Here is a 19,593-nt window from a genome sequence, read left to right on the forward strand (position 1 = left end):
CGTCAGATTTTTCCATGGAGGAATTTCGTTGCCCGATGGACCATTACTATTTTCCCGATGGCTGACGTTCCATTTGCTTGTACCACTCGCGCTCGTGAAATCCGTGTATACGTACAAACGAATCGTTATATTAATATCTTTCCAATATCAATAGAACGATTCCTTTTCGCGTATGCGACAATTATTCCTATTTACTTATATTTTATTTTATTATATGTAGTACAAAAAAAAAAAAAATTGCACGAAAAACATGTACACGAAACTCGATATACAAATACTCGTCGAATATAGCTTGCATTAGCAATCGTGTACTTTTTCCATAAATCTGACTAAACTACAATATCCAGCATTTAATTCTCCGGAGCAGTTTCCACCCGTTCCACGAAAAACAACAGAATCTCGGTTCCGTCCCCACCCTACCCGTTTTCCCGACTTCCGCCGCAATAAATAATATCCGCTTTCGACGCTCCGATATAATAAAGATATTAAGTTTAATTGAACAAAGCGCGGCCTTCCGGGCGCGGTCAGAGAGCGACAGAGTTTCAGCGCGTTATTAATATTTAAACAAAAGCGGTGGCGGAAGCGGCCTTTGTGGCCTCGTACAAAAAGCTCCACCTCGCTCGTGGCCCAACGAATAAAATCCCGGAAAGAGGGGCAAGACACGCCGCTAATTAATTAGTACCAATTGCTGGACGAAGGAAAAACGGATGGAGTGAAGTTCCTCGTGGATTTCTTCTTAACCTGGAAATTGGTCCAGTCTCAAATTCCCGACCTTCGAGACGAACGTATATAATTTGTATATATAAGAAAATCGAATTGAAAATTCTCTCTTTCGTTGATTTAACACCGCTTCTCGGTTAAGTAATTGTTTCTCGATAATTACTTTAAATGTTTGGAAAAGAAATAATAATTTAGAAGTAAGTTTCTTCATTTTGGAAATGCCATACTTTTTCAAAATTTTTACTGTCCGAAAAGGATTCTTTTACACAATCTTCTCCAAATTTTATTACACAAATTTCATAAATGTCATAAAATCCCGTGGGATTTGAAATTTGAGGTGGGAATCGTGCAGCAAGGATTTAGTAGACTGGGTTCGGTGCACAGATTCGAGGTTTTATTCTTGTATGCAACATGTACGCGTACACGTGTACACAGAATTCGTCGTCAGAATCGTGGTGTCTCGTATATACAATCGATTTCGTGCCGAGGGAGAACGGTGATTACCATTTAGAAGATCTTTGAACACCGAATACGCGAAAGCAAATGTTTTTCATCTCTCGAGGAGACGTTTTAAACCCTAATCGACTCGCTCTAATGCGTTATGTACATCGTGCAACTAGCTTTAGTCTCGGACAACACGTACAAGTGTAACATCTAGACCCGAGGACAGTTACAAAAATATATATTACACAACCAGTAGGAGGGAAACGATCGAGTAGAAGCTATTTAATTCATCTTTCTCTTCCACACACTCTCTCTCTCTCTCTCTCTCTCTCTCTCTCTCAAGTATGAGTAACAACGAGGCGAGATATCATTCTATCATTGTTTCTATCATTGTTCGACACGTACATTCTTAGACAGTGATAGCAGGGACGAATTCCTTATACGAAAATAGTGGCGAGAAATCGGTTGGAGACGAGGGAAGGAAGAATCCGTGAGAATAAATTGGAATATTTCTCGAATTGTTCTCTTTTCAGGTGGTTCTCTAGTCGTCTCGGGTTATTATCCTTCTTCCTTGGTACGTATATTTCAATCGAACGATTTTATTCCACGTATCGGGGGGGTATACGCGCGGTGCCGTGGGACGTGTGCAACGACCTCTTCGACTTCTCCATGAACGCGTCCGATTTCCTTGGATATCTCGAGGATCGGCAATACTCGGGGGAAAGCTTGTCCTGCCCGTGCTCGGGAATGTCGTATATCGGCGACTTCGTGTCTCGGGATCTGCGTGATTTCATCGCGTACAGGGTTGGGATATCCATGGCGTTCGCGTCCTTCGTGGCATACTTGCAACGGCCGTATAATTGTTCGTGATTCTCGGCCTCGTCACCTGGCAAATCGATAATAACAAATTGCGAAATAGAATTTCGATCTCTAATAAGATCTCGAGCAAAATCGTCGTCGAATCGAATTTTTCCATTATTTCCAGCGCAAAGAAATGAATAATACGCAACTTTTGAGAAAGGATAGAAAATAAATAGGAATCTCACCGATTGATCCCTTGATAGGAATATTCGCAGAATCGTCGAATCTGCAGGTGCTCTTCACGGGCGGCTCGTTCTTCTTGCTCGACAGGTTACCGCACCGATTGCACCTTCTCGCTTTGCTCATCTCCGAGTCTATCAGACGATCCATATCCGGTTTGGTGCGGGCTCGTCGCATTATTGGCGTCACGTTCTCGTATCGATCTGGGTCGTTCCTCGGCACCCAGTAATAATCAGTGGGCTGCCGCTTCGAAGTCTTCATCGACGTTCGGACGAAATCTTCTTCTGATAAGGGCTCGGATATGTCGTGCTCGGCCACGTTGTGATAGTACCTGCTAAGAATCGCGAACAATCCCTTCGAATTATTGCTTTCAAAATTATCGTGAACACTGAACCACGCTTTCGATTTTCTTCTTTCTATTATGTTTCTTAGTCGAACGGAAATTATTACGAAAGACTTTGAGAGAAAAGGTAAATGTTCGAGAAATAATAGATTTTTAGAAAAGTAGAAAATTATTCGTGGAATCGTTGTTACCTGGGAGAAGAATTGTCTAACAAAGTAACACGTTGCTGGCCACGGATTCTTCGCGGGTCCGGCTGTTGCTCGGATCTCCATCGTTGTTTCAACATCGCCTCGGTCTTGTTCCCTCTTTGAGACCTATGAGCGTGGGGGGTCGGGTCGGACTCCTCCTCCACCTCGTCGTCCGCTTCGTGCTCCTCGTAATCCTTGTCCAAGAACTCGTGATCCTCTTCCGCTGCACAGAAAAACGTCTCAGATATTTGATCCTCTCTTAATTAATCTAAATTTTTGTAGAAATCGGGGAAAGTTTCGTGAACGAATTCAACCTGTTATCTCCTCTTCCACGTTCTCGTCCATATTTCCCTCCACGATGTTCCCCAATTCCTCGTCGATGAGTTTCAATTTCTCGATGTCGCCTAACTCGTCGTCGTAGTGGATCTTTCTCTTGGGCGACAAGCTCGATGGATGGTGCACGTCTCGGTGTGATTTGGACCGAGCCTGCATGTACACAGCGTCCGAACCGTGATGCGAGGTATACTTCGAGTACATCGGGCCGGAACACATATGGCTCTTTTGCGGCTTGTAAGAACTCGAGGAATAATAGTTCGTCGGTGATTCCGGGCTCCTTAAGATACATTTCGATGAGAAACTCGAGAAGATTATCTTTATCATCAGGATTATTTAACGTTACTTCTCCTTTTTTTTGTAAGAATATTTTTCTTTTCTCTTTTTTTTTATTTTCAATAAAATATTTCTGGTTTATTACTTTTTTTTATATATACATATACGTAATGATCGTGTATTTCAACGCCTTCAGAAATTGAAATTCTTTCTTAAAAAAAAAAAAAAAAAAAGGAAGAAAGAAAGAAAAAGATTTTAGGAGGAAATAAATACTTACCTGCTTCTGCTTAGCGGAAAAGACTGGCTTCTCCTCTGGGGATGCCTCCAACACGTGTCAGGTGTGTCAAAGTACATGTGTTGAATGTACTTCGACCTAAGATTTTCTGCTTGTTTCATCGTTTAAATTTCGTCGTTCGTCCACAGTGTCCACGAATCGTCGAACAATCGTCTCTTCACTTTCACACACTTATCGGACGACAATTTACATAATTTCGTTAAAAAGGAAATTTTATCTCTTATCCCCTCACCGCGTAACAGCATCGAATACAAGGATCGAAACGATAAGAGGATGAAAATCGTTCGTTCGTTCGAGAAGTCCGTTCGTTTCAAACAAAAATCTAAAAAAAATTCATCCAAGATCTCGATCGATCGTCTCTACGAATCGTCTCTCGTCTGAATTAATCGTCAACTGGATCTCACATTTCCTCGTCAAAGATATCCTCGATCGGCATCTACGACTCCTACGTTTCCCCGATCCTCATCTTCGCGCGTATCCCGCGCGAGAATCGGGCCGAAATCCAAGTCGGGGAAAATCTTCGTTTCGCCTCGAAGAGTGGAATCGCTTTCTCCCCTCTTTTTTTTTCCCTTCGAAGTAGCAAAGGGTCGAGAAACGGATGAGGAAGAAGAGGAAGAAAACGCGGGGGGAGGAGAGAGATCGTTTCGAGGAAAGGAAAGATCGTCACAGCGCGCTCGAGCCGAGCGTGTATCGTCCTTGGCCCAAGGTCAAGCCCTCCTCCTCGAACGCGAGCAGTCGAACATCTCTGGGATCGGAGAACGGATGAGGCAGGGGTGAGGCGAGGGGCGGGCGAAGTCGCGCTTCACGATCGAGGGAAGCGGACTCTTTTCACCATTTGTCGGCCTCGTTGCTGTCCTCGTGCTCCAGGGACGAGTTGAGCGTACGCTGGAACTCGTGCACCCTCTGGCTCTGCTGCTCGTGATGGTGCTTCCGCCACTTGATCCGCCGATTCTGGAACCAGACCTTCACCTGAGCCTCGGTCAGCCTTAGTGCGTGCGCCAGGTAAAGCCTCTCTGGCCCGACCATGTACTGTTGCCGCGCGAATTCTCCCTCCAACCGTTCCAATTGCTCGGCCGTGAAGATCGTACGCACCCTCTTCAACTTGCCGCCGCCGCCGGAACACGAGCTCGAGCCACCGTTCTTCGCGCCACCTTCCTGACCTGCGATTCCATATTTTTTTTTTTTTTTTTAATCCACCATTTTCTCTCCCTAATTTTTTCTTTTTTTTTTTTTCAAAGGGAAAAGGACGAAGGATTTCGAAGGAAGGAAATCGATAGATTTGAAAGCAGAGTGGATAAATAAACGTTGCGAATTTTCTTTTTTTTTTTTTTTTTTTTGTTATTTCACGAAGATGTAGGATTTGTTTGTTCGATTTGCTCGTTTGTTATGAAGAATTTGTATAATAATTTTGTTAATATTAGTTTAATAAAAAAAGGGGCAAAGGTGGCTTTCGATGCGACTCGTATAATGTATTCGTAAAAATGAGAAAAGATGAAAATTTGATCTGAAGGAGAAATATTTGGAAAGGGTATTACGATTAACGAATTAATAATTGTGCAGATTTAGGATTGATAAAAATTTGTACTTGTTCAGAAATTTTGATAATACTCTTTCTGGAAACAACATATTCGTTTTGTATATTTTATCACAGAGAAATTGAAAACGTAGATTTAAGGGTAGGTTATGGAAACGTGAAAAACAAGGTGTCTCATCTCTCATACCTCGAAATTACGATAATAAAGTTAATTGAAAAGGTTTCAATAAACTACTATTCGGTCACGAAATTATCGATGTTTAATTATTCCTCAGTTACTGCTGAGGTTAACGAGAATTTTGTTAATTATGAATGTATACAACTGACAGAACGATTTTATCACGATTTTAGCTTCATTTGTTTCCAAAGGAAATACATCTGAAGTTTGATAGATCCTGCCGTATAAATGAAAATGATTCGATTCTTCCCTTTCATTTTGATCGTTTCACTCCGATTCTCGATCCAATCAAAAATTAAACGATCGTGACACAATCGCGTCCACGCAAAAAAAAAAAGAAAAATCTAAAAATCCTAATCCAAAACTTAAGACTCAGAAATTCAAATTCAACCCATTATTCCATTAACCTATCCCTGAATCTGAATCAGCGAGGAAACAAAATCCACGTACCCTGATGCTTCCTGTACTGCTGTTGCTGATTCCGTTTCTCCCTAGGATTATTCCTTAACCCGAGAATCGCGTCGATGGTGAACGATTTGGCCTGTTGTTGCTGTTGCTGCTGCGAGTGTTGCATCTGGGTGATGGGATGGGGATGCGGTATCTGGGTGGACAAGTTCTGGGCGGAGAGATCGGCGCCCAACAGATGCGATCGTCTCATCCGTTCGAGCGCGATCGCCTCGAGATCTTGGCTCCTCGATTGCATCTGCATGCTCTTCAACTCGCTGTGCTCCATCATCGGCGGGCTCTCCAGCAATCCACCGCCCCCTCGAAGTCTCTCCAACGCGAAATGACTGTCCCTCATCCTGTCCAACGACAGATTGAACTCCTTCATCCGATCGATGCCGTAGTTCTTCAGCAGGCCGAAATCCTTGATGTCCTTCTCGGACACGGCGAAATTCAAATCCTTGCCGTACCTGTCCGAGAGGGACAAGGTGGCGTGGTGCCCGCTCTTGTGCCTGCCCTCTCGAAGATTGAACAGGAGATCCTTGGCCGTCGGGTTCTTGGCCCTGCACAGGTTACCCGCGGCCTCCAACGACTCGTCGTTCTCGCTCGTCGATCTGTCCAAAGTATACGCCATTTCGTTCAGACCGCCCCCCACGTAGCCGAAATCCTTGCCCTTGTTCAACGTCATCGGATGATTCCTTCCCGCGTTTTCGAATTCGTCGAAACGGACCGAGGCCCTGCCCGTCTCCAGCCCCAGGTGAAACTCCTTGCCCTCGATTTGGCAATCTTCCTTCGACTTGTCCACCGACAAATTCAACTCCTTGATCCTCTCGTAATCTTGGAACGCCCGCAACTGACTCTCCGAGTGGCTGCTCTCGCTCCGGCAGTCGGACAGATCCTCGACGGCCAACCTGCCCGACGGATCGTTCGTCTCCATAATCTCGTGATACCAAAACCAGAACTCACTCTCCGAGATTTATATATCACACCTAGAGCAATCTATCCAGTTCTCGCAATCCGTCCGTTCCAAAGAAGAAACCGAATTCCCCTCCTCGAGAATTCACTCGCGCGGTGATCGTCGCCGAGAAATACCCCACGAAATATCACCACGAGACACAGCGAGGCTGGAGCACAGCGCCGACCCGTTGCCGGCGGATCCGTTGTCGCGCGACATCGCCCCGCGGAAAACAAAGGCGAGGTTATATCATATCTGGCCGGTGTCGGCCGACGCCGATCGACGAACGGGGGGGAAACGCACGAGGGAGCGAACTGGAACGAGGATGACGACGACGACGAGGGGGCCAACCCCGAAGGATGGCCGAGCCGCGCTGGCGCTGCACGTCGTCCCACCAGGATAATGATGTCAGCCACGAGGATCACTGCTATCCGGAGAGGGTTGGCGAGCAGGACTAAGGATACATCCGGCTAATGATCCCGTGTACGTGACGAGGGGGAGGGGGAGGGGGTGTTCACCTTCCCGCCCGCCACTCTTCGCCGGCGATCAGCAGTCCGAAACGTTGTGTTTCACCTCCGCAACCCCCAAATGGACCGCAGAATATCCCCCCCCCCTCGCCACTCGGTCAATATTTTTTCGCCCTCGGCTCAAGGTGGCCAACGAAGGGGGTGAGGGGAGGGTTGCGCGAGGGTTGAGCGTCGATTGGCCGAGAGTGTGCCATCACCACGAGGCTTGGGCCACGCCCCGCGCGAGCATCGTGGGGGGTTATTTGCCGAGAGTCTGTTACTTCTTTTTTTTTTCCACCCACCCTTCCTCCCCTGCGTCTCGCGCGGGACGAAACGGAAACAACAACCAGCCTCTCAAGGCCTCGTTACTCTCTCCCCGTCCCTCCTTCTCTAGGCCTCTTCCTCGAGAAACCCCTATTAATAAGCTTTCATCCCCTCGCGCACCAGCGATCATCCGTCTCATCCTTACTTGTCACGCGGATGTAGTGGAAGTGGAGATGGTGGAAGAGGGAGAGGGTGCCTCGCATCTTCTCCTCCGGCGCCCGATTGTCTGTGCTCGTTGACGATGTCATCCGTGTCTAAGACATTCCCGGTAATTAGGTGGCCGGGTTCTAATGATGATGAGGTCGTTTAATTTTGTCCCGTTCGTGATCTTTCTTGCCTCTTGGATTGAGATAGTAGCTCGAGGATTCACTCGGCTCGGGATGATTTTATTTCTCGTCCATGTCTTTGTTTTCTTGCCGGGACAGATTTTGATAGTTTTTTTTTTTTTTTTCTTTCGAACTTCTTCGAGAATTATAATAAAATAACTGTGTACAATATTTGTGTATAATAATAATGATATTAGGGATGAAGGGGGAAAAAAATGTAATTTAATGTAATATATATTCGTTCTCAACAAGATAGTATTCGAGATAGCTGGAAATGTCGTATTTTATTATTTCATAATAATTGAATATTACTAGATAGTATTGTGCGCAGGTTTCTTCGAGAGCTAGAGGAAACACAGTTTGCCTAATTGCCCCTTTCTAGCCTGAAACTTCATCCGCAATCCCCTCATTAGACGTTGACGGGTATGCGGGAATTTCACTGCCTCAGAAAACCTCTAAGGAGCTTAAGTTCAAGGGCAAGAGCTTAATTACAGGCCAGGTTTTATGTCGTCTTGAGTTTTCTCTCCTCCGTCATTATTTTATTACCACGTTTTTATCTAGTCACTCGATTCATCGGTTGTTACATCGGATGTTAATAGACAGACTTAATGGTGAAAAGTAATTCGTTCGCGTTAACGAATTATCCGACGATTATAACAAAAATTGTAATAATAACGGATCGTGATTTCTAATAAAATTTTTTTGACTAACTGCGAATTTCATTGTGATATCATATAAAATATATTACAAAAAATATCATTTGATATTGGATGATTATTTTTCAAGTTATACTTGTTTTATATATATATATATATGCAATAATAAAGTTTTAATGGACAAAGTGTTTAGACCGTGTGAAAGTTATACGAAGCCATTATGAAGTTGAGATTGAGCTATAAATCCAAAATTTACTTCGCCGTGTCTTGCGTGTTTTAGAAACCGAACAATAGATCCGCGTAATTGCATCATATATTTCATACACGACGCTAAGTTTGCATTCAGCCATTCGAGTAAGCTTGAAGATCCTCATAGAATCAAATATTAATTGCATATTTTTAATAACCAAAAGATCATCCTCCATTACCTGTTTACATTTTATAAAACTTAATTCTCCTTCTTTTCTTCATTCATTCCTCGCCATCGAACTTATATTACAAATCTTCGAAACCTTTGGAATAAAAAATAAGAATGGCAAATCTTGTGTGAATTAAATAAGAAAACAAAATTATTTCATAGATAATGGACAAAATATCCATTCAATATTGCGTCGAATAATAAACGCGAGGTCTACACAAAATAAAATACCAAATTCCTTGGACCAATATTCCAACCCCTTTCGAGCAAAGGATAAGAAAATTACTGCTTTACGTCTTAAACACTTTCGCAGCCCCACACTTTCTACATTTTAATTTCGATCCCTAACCTAACTTTTCCATCTTGCCGCGAAGGCAAGAACGACGTCGAATAGCACACACCCCGTTCCCAACTTTTCACTACATTTTCAGACGCTGGCAATCATTAGCTTTCCACCCGAGGAATCTACTTGCCTCGCGGTATCGAATGGGATCGGCGACAAATGTTTAAATTAAACGGCGATACGCGCGCGCTCGAGCATCCAGGAGGGCGGGGTGGGGGTCGAAAAGAATTTCTATTGAAGCACCCGATGCCCACCCTCCCCGCAAGCCCGGCCAAATGACTTGCGACTCACCCTTATTACAGGCTGAAATTTATCACGGAAATTTCGGAGAGTATTTTACCCGGATAATTGCTCCGCTTTATAAGAGCCGCCCTTACGAGCCAATATAGAAGACGAAGACGACGAACACCCCTCCGTGTCTCGTTCTACGAAATTTCCCTCCGTCTTTAATTAGTCCCGGTTCCGCGAACGGTTAAAAATGAACACGCTCGGATGAACGAGCGATTTCATCCTTTCAGATTGTACAGCTGATTATGGTGTTTTAGGCAGAAAACATTTTTTTTTTTTTCTTTTTTCTTTGCCTTTCTTCCAATTTTCCATACCGAGTTTCAAGGAAATTGAGAGATTTTCAAGGTAATCGTAATCGTAATTATTGGATGCTATATACACGTCAAAACAACTTGAGCAATCTCGTTCCAATCCTCTACCAAAGTAAAAAAGTCACTTTCTAATTTCTCTCCCAATTCTCAAATCACGATCTCTCCATCCAGCGCGCAACCAACCCCTTCCTCCTCCACGCATAAAACGGACGAGATCATTGAGCAATGACGGACAAATAGACTGTGATCGAATGACCGATCTCTCTCAGAGATCGACTGCCTAGCCTCGATCATGCTGGGTGATCATTAATAATAAAGCGAGCCGATCGATGGAAACAACGAGCCATCGCCAAAAAATCGGGCCTCCTCCATGCCACCGTTGCGAATATCCGCGTCTCTCCCCTCCCCCGCCCCACCCCCTCGATGTAGATGTCACAGAATGCGGGCGAAAAGGGGCGCAGTTTCCCTCTTTCAAGCGCATCCTGGTGTTCGCCTTATCAACCGTATCCTCCCTTCGTCCCTCCGCGGCCCCCCACGCGTGATATTAAAGCGAGGGCAATTAGCGGTGGGGGGGAGAAGGTTGTTGGAAGGGGACGGCGGCCGGGGACGAGAGTCGAGGGGGTGGTGGGGTTGTCTTGGATATGATTGGCTGTCAGACGGGGGTTAATCCAGGGCTCGGCCACACCCCGCCGCGTCTCAATCCACCCCTCGAGCGGATGGCCGCGGGGGTGCGCGTCTTCCTGGAGCGCGGATTGATTGAGATCTTGGTCGTGGCGATGCCTGGAAATGCGAGAGGGAAATCTTGATGGACTCTGGACGGATGGAAACGTAAGAAGGGGTTGAGATAAGCGGAGGAGTCTCGTGTGTTTGCGGCGGATTCTCGATTATTGGGATTTTTTTTTGGGGGGGGGAGGAAGGAGGATCGAGGAGAGAGAGAGAGAGAGAGGAGGATTCGAGAAGGGTGCTTATTCTTTTCTTCTGTTCTTTTTCTCTTCTTGGTGAGATGGGAGGAATTAATTGGGAAAAGTAGAAGTTGCAAGGAGAGGGAGGGGGGTTGCAAGTTGTAGTTTGGATTCCTTTTTTTTTTTTTTTTTTTTTTTAAATTGTGGGAATTGATTAATTGCGGGTGAAGAAAGTGGAATGGAGAGGGTTATTTGCGCGTTTATTGAATTTCTGAATATATTTCTTTCTTTTGTTCCCTTGGGATCAAGGAATTGAGGGAATTAATTGGAAAAAGTAAAAGTTGAGAAAGTTGTTCGGTTCAGTTTAGAGTTTGTAAGATTTTTTTTTTTCCTATTTTTTTAACCGTTTTAAAATTGTACGAACTTGGAAGAAAATTATTTCTTCAGATGGGAATATATCTTGTTTTCGTTTTTTGAAAGTTTTTTGTCATTCTGAAAAATAATAGAATATTAATTCTACGAAAGGTTTATTTCTATCTGTCTAAACGATAAATTCCATCGTTCTGACGTTCGTTCGTTAATTTATCCAAACATTGATTCCAAGCTGAAAGTGAGGAAATTAACTGGAACTATTTCAGATATCGTGCACTTTAAGTCACTCCTCAAAATGAATTTCACGTTTGATTAGCGTGTTATAGAGCTGCAGAATGTAAGGACGTTATCGAAATCTCGTGGTGATTAAATTAAGTGATTAACTCATACATTCAACAGTTCTAAACAAGTTGCTTGTAACAATCATGTATGCAATCACGTATGTGAAAGAAAATTTTTTTCTAATTATAAATCAATGCAATATTAATGCAACTTCATGTCACAATTAAATTGAATTAAAAGAAATTTTTCATGCAGATAAACATTGTTTAATTTTATTTTGATTTTCATATATACAATAATTTATATTATTTTAAATTAAAACATGATTCGATAATAACGAAATTTTCGATATTAACCGGTTAATCAGATTCATAAATTTTCATTACGAGTACGAAATATTAAAAATACAATTAAATATTGTAGAATAATTTTAAATATGAAAAAAAAGACTCTCATAATACTTTTCCAAAAATGTAAATATGATTGATAATAAAAATATTCACCTGTCTATTTCGAATTTTTCTTATTAATATTATGATATTTTATTATTATTATACAATAAAATAGTAAATAGTAAAATAATATATAAATATCATTTGAATTATTTTCTCTTTCATTGATAAATTATCTGATATAAAATATACGAAATAATCTAATAAAAATATTTGTATGAATTTTCAAAATTCATTTTCGTAGAAAAACATTTCGAAAAAAAATGCAATAATTTATTACAAAACAACGTTCATTAAAATATCACTATTAAAAGACCGATTAAAATGGAGTAATTAACTCCAAAAACCTTGGTCTCTGATAATTAAAGTTAAATACGTTAGTTTTAATTTAAATTCCAAATGCCAATGCATTGTTAATTAGAATCTACAAAAAGAAAATGTTCCCAACATTCCTTTGAAGATAGTGGGATAAAAATTCGTGGATGAAAGGGGATGCTTTGTCTAATAAGAGGTGCGTAATAAAAATCTTCCGGGAGGAAAGGGAAATGAAGGAAGAGAAAGAAAATGGAATCCAGGAAAATAAGAAAAAGGATGAGGATTTTTCGTTCGAAAGATCAAAAGGGAGTACAGTGGACTTTCTTATGTTAATACTGTATATAGATAATTTTGTTCAATCCAATTTTTTTTTTTTAATCAATCCTACACTACAGGAAAAAATTCACGATCAAAAGATAATCAAAATATAAGAAATAAAAATATATTCATAATAATACTCGTAATATAATTATTTGTATCTTCATTCAAATGAAACCTTTTTTCAAATTATTTTTTTCTACAATCTAAAGTAAAAATCAATTGGTACACAAAAATCTAAAAATATATCTGAAAATGTTTAAAAAAAAAAAACCACTATGACAAATCCATGTATTTTTATGATATATTATTAGACATTTTTATTAAACAATGTTATTAGAAATCACGTTCAATTTTTTTCAGTTAATGAACACATGTCATACAACAATTACGGTATTATTATCAGTTGCTCGTTATTTCCTTTACACAATGGAACAGTGCTCGGTGCTTCTGCCTTTTCGAACGATGCCACATTCGTTCGACGTTCCTTGACGTCAACTGATCGCGTTGTGAAGTGCATTTGTGAGAAAAATTCATCTACAAGATGTCCGGCTGGAAATTTTTCAAAAAACAGACCTGTCAACCGAAAATGGTGCACAACGAGGATACTTGGATCAAGGCAATTTTAAAGATATTCCATGTATCCGTTATTTCTATGTAAGTATCACTTACGAATTTAAAATATCACTAAATATCTACGTTAATTGATTAGTGTCACAGAGTCGAATTTTTAAACAGTTATGGAGATAAAGAATTAATGAAAAATCTTTTTTCCTAATCTTGTGATCGTATTATTCCTTTTAATCCATCGAACGACACGGTAAAATCTTTTAGATTTTGCAAAAATTCTGAAAAAATTGATCGGCATACTTTCAAGTATCTACATTTAGATTATATTATGATTAAACATTCGAAAGAATGTTATTATAAGTTTTACAAATATTTTTATTTATTTTATTTATTACAGAATAATAATTCTGTAAAAAAAAAAGTGATTAAATAATTACTTTTAAATTTTAATGAATGACAAAGATAAAAATTTATGAATTCGACGTAGTTTTTTTTATTTTATATTTTATTTTATAAATATATATATTTTTTTATCTTTGAAGTTACACAATGTTTTTTTAATTAATTAATTTTTCCAATTTGCGTAAAAAATATGATCCACAGTTATGAATAATTTTTTTTTCCACCATGAAACCCCCTGTGACCTTGCAAAATTTCTGTATAATATTTCATCCATTTAACGATGATGGAAAAAACGTTCGATTGAATTTTTTCGCTCCCCCTTTGGGAACAAAAGGTGATAATTGAAAGCGATGATAGTCCTCCATTGCTTCTTTGGAAATTTTATTTCTGCCTATCAAATGAAAAATGATCCTCAAAAGGCAAATGATCGGCGTTTTTTTTATTTAAATTATAAGTTACGTTATTATTATGCGAATACCTCAACCGTATCACGATTATTTCAATCACATTTAATACGTGTGAAATCCCATTTACCATTTGTCAACGTGTTTCCCTTAATAACGGACTGCGTTAATGAGGAGTAAAATAAGATTTCGTAACTGTGCTCGAGAAAATCACGTTTACTCGCTTGTTGTCTAATTACGTAGAGGTTTATCTCTCAATGTGTCATGGGAAAAATGAGATGTGATATGGAGTGAAAAAATAGCAACGAAGATGAGGAATAATATGTGTGATTCTATTTCTTCTGTTTCAATTGTAATAATAATAACATTTTTCCCACAAATTATATCTTAGATTTGATATTCGAGGAATGTAAAATACTCGTATATATATATATATATATATGTATTATGCAATGATAAAAATTCAATCTACTATTTTTCAGTTTCGTCCATATATTTGAATTATTTTAACAGCTTTTTTATTTTTCTTATTTCAATGAAAATTATTTTAAATCATTTAAGAATATTTATTTTCGAAACACATTATTTATTATATAAAAAAAAAACTTTTAAATAAGATGAAACTTTGAAATAACTGGTCTGCAATTATCACGAGCGGATGCATCACGTAATATTCACGTTTTAAAAAAGATAGGAAGAGATATTTTTTCTCAATGTTATTTATATCGTCTTAAAATTTCTTATTAATAAATTTAATAACGATTGATCGATATGAAATGATCAGGAAAAAGGAAACGTGCATTCATATATTAATTTCTTTTAAAGTTTATCAATTATGTAAATGGTTAAATTTAGAACAAAATACAGAAAAAACCCGGAAGTTCGAGTTTAGAGAAGTAAATCAACAATAGAAGCAATGAGTAGGCAGGTAGTATTTTTTCACGGAAATGGAAAAAGGAAATACCAAAAGGAAAAGTCAGTCTAATCACGAAAATCACATTTAATAATTGTATCACTGACGAGATTGATGATTAGGTATGCAGAATCACGCATGATTTCCCGGGTCTTATAAGTCAATTATATTTATCTCTATCATTCCTACATTTTTTAATAAAAATTTCTACGAAATCACATAATTTAACGACGAACAAACAGAAAATAATGACAAATTAATGAAAAATCGAATAGAAATCAAATTAATGATGTTTGAAATTACTAAAAATTCTTTTTTATTAAAATAATTATATATATATATAATATGAATAAACAAACAAATTATTAACTATTTGATCTCAATGAGATCTTATCAAAAAATCACTTAAGTAAAAATTCAATTCGAGATAATAAATATAATAAATAAATATAATCGAAATAAAAACAATAATAACTAAAAATTTTCAAAAACACAAAAAAGGGACTCCATCCATCGAATGATATATATAGACAGGATAGACGTATATTTGACCAAAAATTCGCGTGAAGAAATCAGAGTTGAATATACGGGGAAAAATGTAAGTGCCCCTACTCCGAGTGATCGAGCACCGAGTGCTTGCATTAGGAGAAAACTTTGTGTGCCGGGAGCTCAGTTCCACTGTTTCGCGCGTCCCATTCACACGAATAACATTATAAACGATAAATTCTAAAAAAAAGAAAAAAAAAGAAACATCGATGAGCGTGAAATGAAACAATCGAAGCGTTCGTCCCTTTAACACTTTCACGAACTTGTACCTCCTTTGTTTAAAGGGAATTTATTGAAAGAGGAGAAGTGGAGAAGAATATTATGAGAATATTAGAAAAAAATATTCTCTATAAATATGTTGACTTCTTTCGTGAGACGTCGTCGTAGAAGATCATCGAAGCGAGTTTCGTTCAAATCGATCGAAATTAAAGAAAAGATTTTAGAAAGTGGGGGGGAAAGCGATCCGCAAGAGTATCTGATAAATAAGAATATGTCGATAATGACAGACGACGAGCCTGATTTTTACGTGTCGAAACCTCTCGTTGGAATGAACTCGAGTGACGAGGCGAGAAAGATTTTGAACGAATACGCGAATGCTGAAGAAAAATTGGTTAGAACGAAGAACTTGAGTGACGAGGGGATACTCGAGGAGAGCAACGATGCTTTGGAAAATATTATGGACGGTTATGTGATCGTGGATATCGAAGAAATGACACAGATCGCGAGGAATTCGAGTGATAACAGTGATTCAGAAAGTGTGAAGAGTATGAGAGACCCGTTGAATTGCATATGTAACAACACTTGGTACCCGCAGTTCAAACGATACGTTTTAAAAAATCTGGGGTGAGTTAGCTTAAACTTTTTCTTCGATTATAATTATAATATAAAACAAAATTTCCAATTTTTCTTTAATGCTTTATAATAATTATGAATACGTATGATCCTTGTAAATTAATACGTAGCCGGGAATAACATTTGAAATTACGTTTCCACGTGGAATTCTATGAATGAACCATGACAACTTGGATCGATAAATTGCCTGATCGTTATGTCAGAGGATTAATTACCAATGAATGAGAATCCATATGTTAACGTTCCCTCCTTTTCGAATGTATTTCGATACATTGATTAGTTGTCAATATTTTATTTTCAGTTAGACTAATCTTTCTTCTTATTGCTGTCCATTTTATGTTTAACTCTTTCAATGTTTCTTTATAACGAGATAGCAAACACAACTGTTGCTCAATTCAATTCAATTTATTGGGGAAAAATATTTTCCTTTAATAATCGAGGATCGATCATATTTTCACAAGTTTCTAAAATCTCAAATCCTCAATTTTCTATTGGTCTTAGACACTTATGGATTTACCTATAACATAAAATTACAATTCATTCTAATCCTCAAATTACCAAAGTCTCGAATTCGAAATTTGTATGCACGATCGAATCTCGACTTAACATTTTATTACTCGAGGAGGTGTACGTACGGTCGTCGAATCGATCGGTGGTTATCGTCTTCATCCGACGAGCGGATAGAGAGCCACGGAAGAAATGGACGGATGTGGCCGGCGATAATGCACTTCTCACGGTTAGAAGACACGTTGCACGTGGCAAGGGAGTTTAAAGACCCGGTGGAAAAGCCGGCAGTTTATGCAGGGAAACAAGCGTGGGTGAGTCATTCGAGTAAATGACAGGCAAGGTGTAACGCTTGCCTGCTCACGAAACGATGCCCGAAACGATTGTTCCACAGATTGTGTGCGCGATTGTGGGGAATATTTTATTTCGCCTTTGTTTCCAATTGGCGAGGATATGCAAACGGAGATGCGAACAGACTGGTTTCGTCTTCTGATCTTGTTGAAGAAGGAATCGATGAAAACAATAGATACGTGAAATAAATTATAATGAATTTATAAACGTATCTAAAACAAACAAACTAAGAAATTATACATTGCATAAAAAGCATGCATTCGTAACAATGGTGAACCCACTGATATAAAATAAAAAGTGTACACGAAATTATGACAGTAAATTATTGAGAGGAAAAAATAGCCAAGAAGAACAACAGAATCTTACCAATTAATTCTTCAAAAAAATATATATATATATATTTAAAAGAAGAGGAGGATAAATTGGTATTCGTTTCTCCAAATCTAACTTGTTCGAAAATAACCATACTTACTTATGCGCGCCGATAACACAACCACGCACAATAGTTTCTAATTACGTATTACCCAAGGGCCCTGTTCGAACTTCATTCAGGCCTAAGTACACGGTACGTGCGCCGAGTGGTTGTGTGCGCGCGACAGGATCTTGCGCAGAACGTGCGTAAATGGACTTCCTGCGAGCATCGAACCTGAACATACCAAGCCGACATTGAACACCGGTTCTTCACTTTCCTGGAAATGACTGCTCTCTCGCCCGAAACAAATCAATTTATATTATTGCGTCGAATCAATCGATTTATTTATCATCTTCGTATTGTTATTTCATTTTATATTAAAATGACACGATTTTCAATCATATTGCTTTACAATACGTTGTTTCACACTCGATCATAGGTTTGTGATCTGCTTAATCCATCGTCTGTAGTAAGAGACTTTCACGTACACTCCTGACACGACAGCGCAACTTTTGCCGAAAGAGACGATACCGTAAAGGATGTTTTTACTCGCCAGCGGACCACCGGAATCCCCGTAACAAGAATCCTTTCCACTTGCTCCGTAACAAAGGTGGTAATCCTTCTTAACGAGCATTCTATATTCTGGACTTTCCTCTATGCACGCCTCGTACGGTGTGTAGCGAACCCAGATCCCCGTCAAAACATCGCTAATCTTCCCCTGGAGAGGAGAGAAAGGGAAGATTAAAAATTTTTTTAAAAATTCGAGACGCATACATCCCAAAATATAATATGAATAATATGGAATTTCAAGTTGGGAAAGAAGTTTGAAATATTCATAATTGCGATATATCAGGATCTCGAATAAATCTAAACTCATATGGCGTGACGATTGGGAAACAAGACAGACAGACACTCACGTTTTGGACAGAGGTATAACCCCAACCGCAAACATACAGTTGCTCGGGCGGTTTGCTGAATTCGGTGGGCAATCGAACAGCTTGAACAGTGCTCGAGAATTGAAAGTGGGGTCGTACCTCGAACAACGCTATATCGTGGTGCAGTATACTCGAGAACCAATATTGGAATATGGTATTGTTATACATGTATATCTTTGTTAATTTATGGAACGATCCACCTTGGTAAGGCTTGTTCGAGCCAGCTCTCACGTAATAACTTGTTTCTCTATCTGAAAGTCTAAATAATAAATAGCCACTCGATTGTTTAAAGAAAATTTTCAAATAAATTCATATTCCGTATTAGAGAATATTAATCGAGACAAGCTTTTTCTGCAAGTTTTGTAAAAATTTTTATTTTGTATCTTTCTTTTTCAAAATCATTGCCATTCGTTGTTTATTAAGTGAAGGAACTTACACACAATGAAGAGCAGTGATACCCCAATTTTTGGACAAAATACTAGCTCCACATATGAATCCATCAGAACTGTGCAAAGAAAGCTGCAATTGTCTTTATATTTAATATAATCGTTCCACCGATTTATTCAAAAGATCGATTGATAAATTCTACTAACCATGAATGGTCGATATCTAATACTAACAGGTTGCCCACCAATGATTTTTACTGTCGCTTTGCAAGAAACATTTTCTACATCTATCGTAATAAAAATACCTGAAAATATGAAGAAAAATCGTTAATTAAATGGTTAATTGAATTCGAGAAAATATCGCTTGTAGAAATGAAAAAAACTTACACGTTAAGTAAAAAATAATAGATATTGCATGCATTTTTACTGACAGTTTGAACGAGTGCGTTTAACAAATCTGTATGGCATTCTGTGTAACAGAATGCTTTATATCTTCGGAGGCATATAAATGTTACACGGCAATGATGTCACTAAAAATTATTTATTATTACTTTCAAGAACAAAGATTTGATAAGATGGAAGATTCTAGAAAACAGTTACAAGAATATATTAAGATTTATGGTATTTTAACACCATATAAAAAAATATATATTGTTTAATACGTGCGATGATATTTCACCATATTTATCAGTTATTGGCCAAAATATTTTTATATCTTTTCAAAGGTCCAAAATAAACTCCAATGAGAAAACGT

At 38.9% G+C, this 19,593-nt stretch overlaps 4 protein-coding genes across 6 annotated transcripts in view; 1 reads left to right on the plus strand and 3 right to left on the minus strand.

Annotated features, from left to right (window-relative positions):
* Positions 1–922: 922 nt before the first annotated feature.
* Positions 923–3,930, minus strand: LOC100868566 (uncharacterized). 2 transcript variants are annotated; one of them, XM_003691485.4, is made up of 5 exons: positions 3,623–3,930; positions 3,051–3,349; positions 2,740–2,959; positions 2,211–2,539; positions 923–2,050 (listed from the first exon to the last, which is right to left on the minus strand). In XM_003691485.4, the coding sequence occupies exons 1-5, from the start codon at positions 3,739–3,741 to the stop codon at positions 1,764–1,766; spliced, it is 1,254 nt and encodes a 417-aa protein (XP_003691533.1). In that variant the 5' UTR covers positions 3,742–3,930; the 3' UTR covers positions 923–1,763. The 2 variants fall into 2 exon arrangements, with proteins under 2 accessions (XP_003691533.1, XP_012338918.1); XM_012483464.3 differs by having other exon boundaries at positions 2,211–2,536; positions 3,623–3,841.
* LOC100872800 (uncharacterized) lies at positions 3,835–6,733 on the minus strand. The gene is made up of 2 exons (XM_012483462.3): positions 5,803–6,733; positions 3,835–4,800 (listed from the first exon to the last, which is right to left on the minus strand). The coding sequence occupies exons 1-2, from the start codon at positions 6,731–6,733 to the stop codon at positions 4,469–4,471; spliced, it is 1,263 nt and encodes a 420-aa protein (XP_012338916.2). The 3' UTR covers positions 3,835–4,468.
* Positions 6,734–15,523: 8,790 nt separating this feature from the next.
* stac (C2 and C2B_Munc13-like domain-containing protein staccato) overlaps positions 15,524–19,593 on the plus strand; it is a 28,832-nt gene continuing 24,762 nt past the window's right edge. For both annotated transcript variants that reach the window (XM_086917474.1, XM_086917475.1), the window contains exon 1: positions 15,524–16,242. In XM_086917474.1, the coding sequence (XP_086773600.1) occupies positions 15,755–16,242 (488 nt within the window). In that variant the 5' untranslated portion in view covers positions 15,524–15,754. The remainder of the gene's footprint in view (positions 16,243–19,593) is intronic.
* On the minus strand, positions 17,952–19,307 carry LOC105734792 (hypodermin-A). Its single transcript, XM_086917458.1, has 5 exons — positions 19,271–19,307; positions 19,042–19,144; positions 18,890–18,985; positions 18,436–18,712; positions 17,952–18,236 (listed from the first exon to the last, which is right to left on the minus strand). The coding sequence occupies exons 1-5, from the start codon at positions 19,305–19,307 to the stop codon at positions 17,952–17,954; spliced, it is 798 nt and encodes a 265-aa protein (XP_086773584.1).

The sequence above is a fragment of the Apis florea genome, unplaced genomic scaffold (genome assembly GCF_048593485.1).
Source record: "Apis florea isolate Af1SG1 unplaced genomic scaffold, ASM4859348v1 contig_2201_pilon, whole genome shotgun sequence".
In the NCBI taxonomy this organism is placed as follows: domain Eukaryota; kingdom Metazoa; phylum Arthropoda; class Insecta; order Hymenoptera; family Apidae; genus Apis; species Apis florea.